General features: G+C 43.2%; 1 protein-coding gene across 12 annotated transcripts in view; it reads right to left on the bottom strand.

Annotated features, from left to right (window-relative positions):
- The window catches only part of LOC119860605 (ankyrin repeat and KH domain-containing protein 1), a 202930-nt gene that overhangs the window by 166562 nt on the left and 22785 nt on the right, over positions 1–13583 (bottom strand). For all 12 annotated transcript variants that reach the window (XM_038414521.2, XM_038414522.2, XM_043520457.1 and 9 more), the window contains exon 2: positions 6957–7110. In XM_038414521.2, coding sequence (XP_038270449.1) covers positions 6957–7110 — 154 coding nt within the window. The remainder of the gene's footprint in view (positions 1–6956; positions 7111–13583) is intronic.

Below are 13583 nucleotides of genomic sequence, written 5' to 3'. Positions count from 1 at the left end.
AAATTAAGTTTTTACCATCAAGCTACCACACTCAATATTTCCTTTAGTTTATCCTAATGATATTTAGCTTTTTCATTGTAGATTCAAATACTGAGTAGTACTTAACTGAAAAAGTTTCACACACAAAATATTCTTAGTACTTCTGGCACCTTACATCTTCAAAAGGTGGAGAGAGAATTAGCCTTCACAATAGTGCTGTGGGTGGTATATATGTTGTATACGCTATTCCCAGTTTTAGATGCGGAAAAATAGTTAACTTGCTCAAGGCTACAGTACAAGTTAGCGAGAACCGGGAACAGAAGCCATATTTTTTATATATATATATAATCTCGACTTGGTCCCACACTCAATCTACTACATTATGTCTGATGACTATCCTCTTCTTTGGTACAAAGCTTAAGTTGCTACAATCAACCAAATTTTAAGTTTTCATACCTAGATTTACAGTGTGATATTTAAGCAGAGTATTCAAGTTAAAATTCTGGACTAGACAAGTTTAAAAATCCATTCTATTATATATTTTTCAAAAGCTACTTAGTCTACTTACTACTAGAAGATTTTTCACCCAAACACTAAACTGCAGAAATAGGATAGATTTCCCCATAGTTTATGTACTATGCTCAATGGTTCCCCCCAGTGATTTCTCCAGTCCAGTTTTAAGTTTGCTAAGTAATGGAATTTCCACTTCATTAGACAACAGAATACTGAAGTCTGTATGAAAGTATTTCCCGATATTTAGCCTAGTTTTCCTTTTTTAATGCCATCTCTTTACCTCTTATTCCATAAGACTACCGCTTTTACCATTTATCTTAGCTTTATGCTGTTATTCATCACCATAGCATCTCAGCATCCTCCACCTAAAATCAATATCAACAGCAAAGTTCCTAGTGGACTTCATGGAATCTAACACCTCTCCCTTTATAGGTTAAGCTCTGCTTGGGGTAGGAGAAAATAAGAATGGCATTCAAATTGCAACTGTCACAGTAGAAAGACTCAAAGCTTTGCAATGTCTCCTAAAAGTGGGTTAGGCCCTAAATTCACCTGATCTACTTTGTGATACTGTTCGCTAGGCCAGATCCCCTTGACAGAGAATGCTCTGTCTCCAGCTTTAACATCCTCCTTTCTGGACTCAATGATGTGCATGTCCCAGAGGGGCGCAGCTTTCTCAGTGGCTCATAGATCAAAATGCAGTCTGATGTAGCTGGTGTCTAATCCACTAATTGCTTAGAAAATTAGGCCCAACTCCTTAATTTTGGCATTGGAAGCAAACTAGGAGCCAGTGGATGAATCTGAACACAGGCCTGATATGCTCATGGCAGCCTGAACCATGAAGAAATAATTAATTCCAGGATAATTATCCCTTCTTAGTGATCACATCTTTCAAATACTTTTGATTTCCTAATCACCACCTATTACAGTCCAATACTTCCCTTCATAAGACCCTGTTTTAAGTTGCTTAAAACTTTGCCACCCTAGCCATTTAGGCTGAACTTTTTCATGCCAGATGTCTACATCAGAGCTGAAATTTTTTTTTGAAAGTTTCAGCCAAAACAGGTCAGTCATTTCTGAGAACAAGGTTAAGGAAAATACACTGATTTGTTTATTCTAGTAACCTTTTCTTTGAGAAGCTATAGGGTCTCCATGGTTTAGAGTGGGGACTTGAAATGTGGCAAGGAAGCAGCCTTTGTGTCAGATGTGCTTTGCTGTTCCTGCGATACTGCCAAAATTCAGCAAGCCTTTGTAAAATTTCCATGTGCACATATTCAGAGATTTAGTTTAGCATCTAAAAGTCTCTGAAGATTCTATTCTCATTGAGCATGATCCTGCCTTTTACACTCCTAGTGTGGACCAAACTGTGCATATGTCACCCCCACAGAGTGACTGAACATACTCCAGCCCAGAGACACAGAACTAAGGCCAAACTTTCCCAGTAATTATAGCTTGGGGCAAGCTCAGCAGCAGAACAGAGCACGGAAAGAATTTGTGTTTCCTGTGCTCTCAGTGACACACCTGCTAGTGTGGAGCAGCCTGTCTCAAATGCACATAGGACAAGTGTGGAGGCAGGGGAGTAATTAGAAAACAAGGAACCTGGGACTGAAGCTGGGAGAGAAAAACTGACCATATGAATGGGGGGGCATTGACGGGGAGGCATTGTGTGTTTTGGGACTGGATGAATAAGGGGACTGGGAGCTCGAGGGGCAGGGAAATGAGGTTAAGACTGGGAGTCTGGAAGCAAGACTGGGACTAGAAAAAGCACAAAGATCAAACGGGCAGCTGGGAGAAGGGTCTGTCTGGACAAGGAGATAGATCTGCCAGCCCTGGTTGCCAGTCTGACAAGGAGCTGGGGTCTCAGGAAGAGAACAGGGACCAGAAGCCAGGAAGGGATATCATAATGTATACACACTCAAAGGGGCCAAATTAAGTTGCACAAGCATTTCCTAAGTTTTGATGCCTGATGGCATTTTTAAAAACCACATAAGAAAAGCATGAAGATTGCAAATTGAAAAACACACATGGCATCCTACTGATTCCCTACTGATGAACCATGTGGTGATGAACACTCAGAGCCACTGTGCAGACCACTGCCACTTGAACTAGTGGAGCATCTGATAGCAACAATACATTGCCATCAGATACTCCAGCACTGGAAGGGATGAGAAACTTCGCAAGTGAGTTTCACAGATATTGGCTGACAACAGAGGAAGGGTGACACTTTATAACCTGGAATACAACTCAAAGTTCCTGAGAGAGTATTCTCTAGTAGTCTGAGCCTTCTCATATTCCTCCCCAACATATCCCCTGCCCCGCTCCTCTCTTCCCCACCTCTGGCTCCTCATTCCACTCCCACTCTCCTTGCCTACCCACTCTGCACTTAGAATCATAGGACTGGAAGGAATCTCGAGAGGTTATCTAGTCCACTCCCCTGCACTCATGGCAGGACTAAGTATTATCTAGACTAGACCATCCGTGACAGGGGTTTGGTCTAACCTGCTCTTAAAAATCTCCAATGATTAAGATTCCACAACCTCCCTAGGCAATTTATTCCAATGCTTAACAATCCTGACAGTCAGGAAGCTTTTCCTAATGTCCAACCTAACCTTCCTTGATGCAATTTAAGCCCATTGCTTCTTGTCCTATCCTCAGAGATTAAGTACAATAATTGTTTTCTCTCCTCCATGTAACAACCTTTTATGTACTTGAAAATTGTTATGTCCCCTCTCAGTCTTTTCTTTTCCAGACTAAACAAACCCAATTTTTTCAACCTTCCCTCATAGGTCATGTTTTCTAGACTTCTCAGGCCTCTCATCCAAGTTGCAGTCTCCTTGTGCAGTCAGTCCAAGTTTCCATTACAGCTGCTCATTGGATTGGTCACACCACCCACCCTAAGCTCCTAGTCCCAAACTCATTGTCCAACCAGTCTCAATCATCTCCACTCCTGCACAGTCTCCCAGTCCCAGTTTCTCTTTCTATCCCTGCCCACCGCCCCAGTTCTAGTCCCCACCTGGCTCTCTGTTACAACATACTCCTTGCTCACCCAATACCTTGCTTTTGCTCCCTTTGCAATTGAATCAGATGGCTTCCTCCTACACCTTCGTGAGTGCCAGCACTGGGGTCATTGAGAGAACAACAGAGCTCTCATTTCCAGTGACCAGCCCCACATGGACCCAGAACAGCTTCAACCCTGTAGTTATGGAATGGCACATACAGAGTCTGGTCAACATTAGGAACTGAGAGGTGGAGCATGCAGAGTGAGGACAATTTTAGCTGCCATGAATTCTCGGAGCATGTGCAGAGTTCTCAAGGGCTTATAAATTGGCCAAATCTGGGGAGATTTTCACTGGAACAGCAAAAGAACATCCCTGACACAAAGGCCACCTCCCTGCCAAATTTCAAGTCCCTGCTCTCAAGTACGAGGGTGGCTGAGGCTTCTCAAAGAAAAGGTCAGACTTTTAAAATTGGCAATTCAATGTATTTTACCTTAGCCCCTTTCCCAAAAACTTCTGTGTGAGTAGACACTTGGCATGGAAATTTTCAGCCCAAACTACTGAAGTTCAGAAAAGTTTTAAGCAACTGAAAACAAGGTCTTATGGGAAGCGTCAAGCACCCTTAACAAGTGATCCTACCAGCCCTGCCAATAATTTAGTTCTTCTAATCTTGTTATAAGTCACTTTTACCCCGTAATTATTTTGTTGCTCCTCAATGAACTGCCCGTTTGTGTGGACCTGTGTAGTCCCCAGAAATGAACAGTGCTTCAAGATGAAATGTCACTGCCTGAGGGAGTACAAAACAGAGTATTTTACTTATGGCTTCAGACTGCCTTTAGCTGTCAAATTATATCCTCCTTTTAGAGTGAAGAATTCTAGGGGTTATTTTAAAAATTACACATTCCCCAATTGAGAGAAGATAAATTTCAAGTAAGAGTCATGACCCATTTTTTCCTACTATGGGTCAGGTGACTTAGCCCCTCCCCCTGTAGCAGCAACATCTTGAAACCTTATCTGGCTTTTCAGAAAGTAGCATTTGTCTACCAAAGGACAACTCTTCCTTTTTTAGAAACTGCTATCTTAAGTCTTCTTCTGTTTCCCACGTTGCTTCAGATGCGATACCCAGCTTTCATTTTTTCCACTTAACATTCCCCTTTCAAAGAGCTCTGACCATGCTTCTTCCAAGCACTATCAGAAACAAACAAGAGGGAGCACTGGTTGACTAGAACTACTTTTAAAAGATTAAGTTGTGTTTTAAATGTGTTAATTAAAATGTTAGCTGACAACCATTTTTTTAATCTTGGCAGGGCTACTAACTTGTTCTTATTTCTAATCCTGTGAAAAAACTAGATGCTACAAGTACAGGTGCAAACACAAAGCTTACGGATCAAGAAGCTTCATACAACCAGTTATTCAGACCCCCTTCCCATTCCAGAGCAACAGGATTCAGAAATCTTTAGGATGGATATAGCACACTAGTAACAATCTCTTCCCTATCCTCCTCTGGCAAAAAAAGGGCAACTCAAATATTTCAATTCCTGTAAGAGAAGCCTTAGGACAGTCTTCTCCACACAGGCCAAGGGTTTGTCCATGAGACAGCTTTACCACTTTAATTTAAATATGTTTAAGCTCTATTTTAGTTGAACTAGTACAAAATTGTGTGTTGATACTCTGATCCTGTTTAAGTATGGCTTACTTTGGTTTATCTTAAGTCAGTAATGAATAGAACTAAACTAAGCCAAAAGAAACTACTCTTAACTGAATAAATACCAACACAAGGTTTTGTAACACTAATTAAATTGGTTTTAAACGACTTCACCTTTAAACTGGTGTAACTGCGTGGATAAATTTTTATGCCCCTTTTGGATAGATTTACACTAGAATAAAAGGTGTGGACTGTTTTAAAAATATGTTAGCAAACATTTTAAAAACCAGACTATAAACAAGGCAAGATGTATTTTAGCACATTAGCTAGTCATGATATACCCTAGGCTTGCCTCAACCATCTAACTTGTGTTGGTGTTTAAAATGTACCTTGCCCCACGTACACTAAAATTTTAATATTTCAAAATGTGTTAGCTATCATTTAGACACACACACCCCACCCCCTCCAGTCCCACTCATCTTAGCCAAGTCTAGACATACTAGAGATAGTAAGGGACTGTTCTCTTCTTCCCCAAGGCCAAGAGGGTCTGTCCCTAGGAGATGGCTCACAGGAATTCATGCTTATCTACAGATCTGGTGTTTCTGCTCCCTCATGCCCCTTTCTCTGACTCTCTTTTCACTCCTAACCCATTATTCTCCTGGCAGCAGTTAATAAAGCTGCCACCAATTCCTTGATGGGACAACATGGAAAGCAGTCCCAGGGTTTGGACAGGGAGCTAAAAAGAAAGTGGGTTAACGTAGGTATGGGCAATCCACTGAAATGGAATTTTGAGATTATGCAAAATTTAGAAATACTGCCTAAAGCCTGAATGAACAACAGCCTTCCCCCAAATCTGGAGCATATTTTGGGTGGGAGGCTGCTTATGCTCTTAAAACAGGAAACAGCTTGAAGTCATTGTCCTACACAATTCTAAAAATATTTTAAACTGAAGTTTGCCTTCACAAAAATTCAATTTGACCAGAAAACTTACCAGTTTGAGCAAGTGTCTTTAAGTAACACTGAGCACCACCATGATTTCTTGAAAGGGTTATGTTTTCTTTTCATTGTTAACATTGTATACTTCCTGCATTTCTTAGCTTTCCAATTTCACTTTGAGTTTCATGCACTAGTACAATGCTGCAAATATTTGACTGCAAATACTAAAAGGTAACATTTAAATCCAATCAGTAACTGTTTTCATTGAAGTTCAATAATGTCGGGGCAGTATTTCTATTAAGAATTTGATTTATAATTTTTCAGGCTCTAAAACCTACATTTTTGTCCTAACTCATGGTGACAAAACTACAAATGAGAAAACATTTTGATTACATAAAGCTAGCACCAGGAAGTCTCTTAGAAAAACAGAGTTTAAACTATTTTGCATAGAGGTCAAAGACTGATTCAAGTGAATACAGCTGTATTTGACAGCCAAAGCAGAGCACCAACATTTCACCTACAAGTTTAGTGAAATAATGAATTCAGGATTACACATCACTACTCTATGAGGGAAGGGAAATATGGCAGTTTAGCAAACCAGTTTCCTTTCCTTGCTCCTTTAACCCTCATCCTTAAAATTACTTTTGCTCTTAGCCTGGTTGATGACAAATGCCATTTATTCACTTTACGGTTTCTTATATTATAAATTAAGTAATACTGACTCAGAAAAACTCTTAAATGAGTAACTGAACTGTCACTTCTCAGACTCTCCACCACCAAAACACATTTAAAACATGGTCAATGTTTCATGTGACGGAAAAACAACAACAAATGACAACTTGTGAAGGTAAAGCTTCCAATTACAAGAAAATACTATACAAACATAGTACCTGCTGCTTCTAGCAATGCTTCTAATCTTGCTTGTGTTTCTGGATCCACAGTTCTTAAATCGGCTCCTTCTGCAGCACTTGATAAAAATAACTCTGATGTTGTTTTAAGCACTGGGTTATCCAGGTCTTCTTGGTCCAAAATAAATGACTCAACCTGTTTTGAAGTTAGAGAAATAAAAAGCATGAGATGCCAAACTACAAAAATACTATAACTTCATTATTTTCTTTAAAGGAATATTATAGCATTTTATTTTAAACAGTTTTCCTATCAAACTTTTTTTTGTTAGAAAATGAAATAGTACTAGAACTACACCACCATCAAGCACAAGACTATGGAATTTAAAATGTTTTGAAAGGACTCTAGGTTAAAGGGATTAATAAAGGAATAGAAATTTTCAGCTCTAAATCACCTGATCAAATCTGGCCCAGATCAACAGTGCTATTTATAAACTGAGTTTGTTATCTCCATTGAATTCCTGAAACGGAGAGACATCCTCATCAAAATCAACACTTAGGCCTTTTGTACACTAAGGCCTGGTCTACACTACGAGTTTGTCGGATTTAGCAGCATTAAATCCGAATTAACGCTGCACCCATCCACACAACAAAGCTATTTTTTCGACATAAAAACGATTTCTTAAAAATCTTAAAACTGATTTCTGTACTCCTCCCCGATGAGGGGATTAGCGCTGAAATCGACATGGCCGTTTCGAATTAGGGTTAGTGTGGATGCAATTCAAAGGTATTGGCCTCCGGGAGCTATCCCACAGTGCACCATTGTGACTGCTCTGGACAACACTCTGAACTCTGATGCACTGGCCAGGTGTACAGGAAAAGCCCCGGGGACTTTTGAATCTCATTTCCTGTTTGGCCAGGCGAGCTCAACAGCACAGGTGACCATGTAGTCCCAAAATCAAAAAAGAACTCCAGCATGGACCAAACGGGAGGTACTGCATCTGATCGCTGTATGGGGAGAGGAATCCGTGCTATCAGAACTCTGTTCCAAAAGACGAAATGCCAGAACGTTTCAAAACAATCTCTGGAGCCATGAGGGACAGAAAGAAAAGGAGTACTTGTGGCACCTTAGAGACTAACAAATTTATTAGAGCATAAGCTTTCGTGAGCTACAGTTCACTTCGGCTACGTCGGGGACACAACAATGCTGTGTGAAACTTAAAGAGCTCAGACAAGCGTACCAGAAAACCAAAGAATCAAATGGATGCTCTGGGACAGAGCCCCAGACATGCCGCTTCTATGCTGAGCTGCATGCAATTCTAGGGGGGCTGCCACCACTACCCCACCCCTGTCCATGGACTCCGAGGATGGGATACTCTCCGCCCTGGCTGAGGATTTTGCAGATGGGGAAGATGAGGAGAGAACAAGCTTGGAGAGCACACAGCACACCGTTCTCCCCGACAGCCAAGATCTTTTCATCACCCTGACTGAAATACCCTCCCAATCCAATGAAGCCGGAGAAGGGACCTCTGGTGAGTGTACCTTTTTAAATACAATACATTATAAAAGCAAGCGTTTAATGATTAAGTAGCCCTGAGGACTTGGGATGCATTCATGGCCAGTACAGCTACTGGAAAAGTCTGTTAACGTGTCTGGGGATGGGGCGGAAATCTTCCAGGGACATCTCCATGAAGCTCTCCTGGAGATACTCTAAAAGCCTTTGCAGAAGGTTTCTGGGAAGAGCAGCCCTATTCTGTCCTCCATGGTAGGACACTTTACCACGCCATGCTAGTAGCAAGTAATCTGGTATCACTGCATGACAAAGCCTGGCAGCGTATGGTCCCGGTGTTTGCTAGCATTCAAACAACATCCGTTCTTTATCTCTCTGTGTTATCCTCAAGAGAGTGATATCATTCATGGTAACCTGGTTGAAATAGAGGAATTTGATTAAGGGGACATTCAGAGGTGCCTGTTCCCACTGGGCTATTTACCTGTGGCTGAAAAGAAATCCTCCCCACAGTTAGCCACGCGGTGGGAGGGGGGGCCATTGGCATGGAGCTGTTTGCATTTGGCTAGCAGGGATCTTCCCCAATACCAGCCACGCAGTGGGGGGAGGGGAAAAGCAATCATCCCAGAGAATTGGATGGGGGAGGGAGTTAATTTGGTTTCTGCTGCTGCACATTAACAGGAAAACTGCAGCAGTAAATGGCCAACTCAATGGGCTTTGCTTGGTATGGGAAAGGAGGGGGCTGCTGTTATGAAGATTGCAGAAGCCGAAAGACTATGGCTTACCATGGCCACCTGCAAGCCAAATTCTGTTGCCCGGCCCTGCGTGTGTGATCTCTAAAACCAAAGTCGCAGGCACTATATATAAGATACAAAATACGACCTTATACTAAAATCTTATGTGCTATGTAATGTGAATAGTGTTGTTCACCGTGAAAGAATATAGCCATTGTTCTCTAAAATGCATCTTTTTAAATACTTCACTCCCTTTTTTCCCCCTCCAGCAGCTGCAAATGTTTCAAGCCTCCCTCCTCCATCCCAAAGGCTCTCTCAGATAAGGCAGTGAAAAAAAAAACTGCACGCGTGATGACACATTCTCTGAGCTCATGCAGTCGTCCAGCACTGACAGAACTATGTGGAGGGACTCAATAGCAGAGTACAGGACAGTGGCCAATGAACGTGTGGAGAGGTGGCGGCAGGAAGATCAGAGGAGGAATGAGAAAACGCTGGGGATACTGCGGGATCAAATGGACATGCTCTGGCGTCCGGTGGAGGTTCATCAACGGCAGCAGGATCACAGACTGCTGCTGCAGCCCCTGCTTAACCACCCTCCCTCCTCCCCAACTTCCATAGTCTCCCCACCGAGACACCCAAGAACGCAGGTGGGAGGCTCCGGGCATCCAACCACTCCACCCCAGCAGACAGCCCAAGCAACAGAAGGCTGTCATTCAACAAGTTTTAAAGTGGCCTTTTTCTTTCCTCCTACCCTCCTTCCACACCCCACCCAGGCTACCTTGTGAGTTATCTCCCTATTTTTATAATTAATAAAGAATACATGTTTTTTAAACGATAGTGACTTTATTTCCTTTGCAAGCAAGCTGTGATCGAGGGTGGGTGGCTAACAGGGAATTAGAGTCAACTAAGGGGGCGGGTTTTCATCAGGGAGAAAAACAAAAGTGTCACACAGTACCCTGGCCAGTCATGAAACTGGTTTTCAAAGCTTCTCTGACGCGCACCATTGCCTGCTGTGCTCTAACCGCCCTGGTGTCTGGCTGCGTGTATTCAGCGGACAAGCAATTTGCATCAACCTCCCACCCTGCCATGAACATCTTCCCCTTACTCTCACAGAGATTGTGGAGCACACAACAAGCTGCAATAACAATGTGAATACTGGTTTGGCTGAGGTCTGAGCAAGTCAGTAAACTGCACCAGCGACCCTTTAAACGTCCAAATGCACATTCTACCACCATTCTACACTTGCTCAGCCTATAGTTGAACAGCTCCTGACCACTCTCCAGGCTGCCTGTGTACGGCTTCAGGAGCCAGGGCATTAAGGGGTAGGCTGGGTCCCCAAGAATAAGTACTGGCATTTCAACATCCCCAACAGTTATTTTCTGGTCTGGGAAGTAAATTCCTTCCTGCAGCCATTTAAACAGACCAGAGTTCTTGAAGACCCGAGCGTCATGAACCTTTCCCAGCCATCCCACGATGTTGGTGAAACGTCCTTTCTGATCCACCAGTGCTTGCAGCACCAATGAAAAATACCCCTTGCGGTTTATGTACTGGCTGCCCTGGTGTCTGGTCCCAAGATAGGGATACGTGTTCCATCTATAGCCCCACCACAGTTAGGGAATCCCATTGCAGCAAAGCCATCCACTATGACCTGCACATTTCCCAGAGTCACTGCCTTTGATAGCAGCAGCTCAGTGATTGCGTTGGCTATTTGCATCACAGCAACACCCACAGTAGATTTGCCCACTCCAAATTGATTCCCGACTGACTGGTAGCTGTCTGGCATTGCAAGCTTCCACAGGGCTATTGCCACTCGCTTGTGAACCGTGAGGGCTGCTCTCATCTTGATATTTTTGTGCTTCAGGGCAGGGGAAAGCAAAGTTCCATGAAAGTGCCCTTACACATGCGAAAGTTTCGGAGCCACTGGGAATCATCCCAGACCTGCAACACTACGCGGTCCCACCACTCTGTGCTTGTTTCCCGGGCCCAGAATCAGTGTTACATGGCATGAGCCTGCCCCCTTAATACCATGATGTCCAAATTGCGGGGAACACGGTTTTAGAGAAAAAAGTGTGTTCATGTCCTCATCACCGCGCTGCCGTCGCCTCCCCACCTGGTTTTTCAGGTGCTGGTTCTGCATACGCTGCATGATAATGCGTGAGGTGTTTACAATGGTCATAACTTCTGGGGCGAGCTGAACAGGCTGAATGCTTGCTGTGCTATGGCATCTGCTCCTGCTCAAGCAATCCAGGGAAAAGGGCACGAAATGATTGTTTGCCGTTGCCCTGACGGAGGGAGGAGCGACTGACGACATGGCTTACAGGGTTGGTTTACAGGGAATTAAAATCAACAAAGGGGGTGGCTTTGCGAGAAACAGAATGGCCCCCTCAAGGATAGAACTCAAAATCTCAAGGATAGAACCCAAATCTGGGTTTAGCAGGCTGTTAATTTCACGGAGGGAGGGAGGAGAAAATGAATACAAAACAAATCTGGTCTATTTCTTGTTTTGAGCCACTTCACCTATATTTATACATCTTGCTGGCAGCAGACTGCGCAGTACCACCGCTAGCCATTGTCATCACCTGGGTACTCGGCAGAAGACGGTGCAGTATGACTCCTGGCCATCGTCTTCTGCTGGCTGCAGATTAAAAGACAGCGCACTGCCGGTAGGACTCAATCGCCATGAGACGAAACTTAAAAGGAAAATGACCTGGCTGAGTCACTCCCATGTTTGCCCAGGAGCCCCTGACCTCCTCGAGGTCAGTTAAAAGAGCACCCTGGACTACGTCAACGATGGCTACCGGTCATACTGCATTGTCTGCTGCCAAAAGGCAATAAACTTGTGTAGCAATGCAGTACTGCATCTGCCAGCACCCAGGAGCCGTATGGTGACAATGCTCAAGGGCTCCATGCTTGCCATGGTATGGCATCTGCACAGGTAACTCAAGAAAAATTGTCTGCCCTTGCTTTCATGGAGGGAGGGAGGGAAGGCGGGTGAGCCAGACAATATGTACCCAGAACCAACCATGACAATGTTTTAGTCCCATCAGGCACTGGGATTTCTACCCAGAATTCAAATGGGCAGCGGAGACTGCGGGAAAGCTACCCACAGTGCAACACTCCGGAAGTCGATGGTTGCCTCGGTACTCCGCCGACTACATGCACTTAGAGCATTTGTGTGTGGGGGGGGGGGGGGAAGGGACAATCCACTGTATAAAAACGCTTTCTACAAAACCAACTTCTATAAATTTGACCTAATTTTGTAGTGTAGACAAGGCCTAAGTTTTGCAGGTATAGCTATACCAGTATAGCTAAACCTGGCAAAATCCTCATAGTGGGGATGTAGTTATATCTGTGCTACGAAATGACAAGCTATACTGGTCTACATGGCACCCTCCTTAGGGCTTATACCTGCACAATTCTGTTTGTTAGGGGTGTCACATATATTATACCCTTATCTATATTACACCCTTAACAAACACAGCTATACTTATATAACAAGTGTAGATCAGGCTTATATTCCTGTTGTGGGCTGCCTGGGAGAGGCAGAGGACTAGATAAGATGAAAAATGCTATCCTATCACTATGCATCAGTGGTTCTCAACCCACAGGCCACTTGCAGCCCAATCAGCACACAGCTGTGGCCCATGTGACATCCTGAGAGGCATGCAGTTGTGTGTGTGTGTGTGTGTGTGTGTGTGTGTGTGTGTGTGTGTGTGTGTGTGTCACACACACTGGATACAGCCCACATAATATATAGGGAGCTGCATATGCCGCCCACAATGATAAACAGGTTGAGAACCATGGCTCCAGGTGATCTCTAGGTAAGATCTGAGGGTTCTCCATTAAGCTCAAGGAGAGCTTCACAATGAAATATTGCCTTTATATAGTAACAACTTAATTATCTGTTCATTACCCTATTGGTATATTCCTACTAAGTGATGTTGAACAGATGCTCACCTTAAACACCATTGCTCTCATGGCCCTCTTTTACCCATTCTCTTTTCTCTTCCTTCTAACTCTCCCAATTCCCACTACCCCATTCCACCCTTCTAAAATGATCGGCAGTTAGATAGTTACTGCTTACATTTAAAGTGTCATCATTTGGGGATTTGTGTTAACATCCTAACGAGATTAAGGAGGATGGGAATATCCGTTATTCAAAATCATTGGTTCAGACTGTCTGCAGACTCAGTAACAATCAGAGAAACAGACTTTAACTGTAGGTCACCAGGGCTAGAATTTCTCTTTTTTAAAAAAAGAAAAAAAAAACCCTTTAGATTCCACAGAATTTGATGTGCCATTCAGGCCATAATTAGATAGGATGGATAAAATGTTTGACATCACTAGACTTGACATCTTCTGTTAAATACATTTTCCAGAAAAGCAATGTTTGCTGTATGTTAGCACAGTATTTTTAAGTGAGATAGTGTG

This window comes from Dermochelys coriacea, chromosome 8 (assembly GCF_009764565.3).
Source record: "Dermochelys coriacea isolate rDerCor1 chromosome 8, rDerCor1.pri.v4, whole genome shotgun sequence".
Taxonomy (NCBI): domain Eukaryota; kingdom Metazoa; phylum Chordata; order Testudines; family Dermochelyidae; genus Dermochelys; species Dermochelys coriacea.
This window is presented reverse-complemented; position numbering and strand designations above follow the sequence as displayed.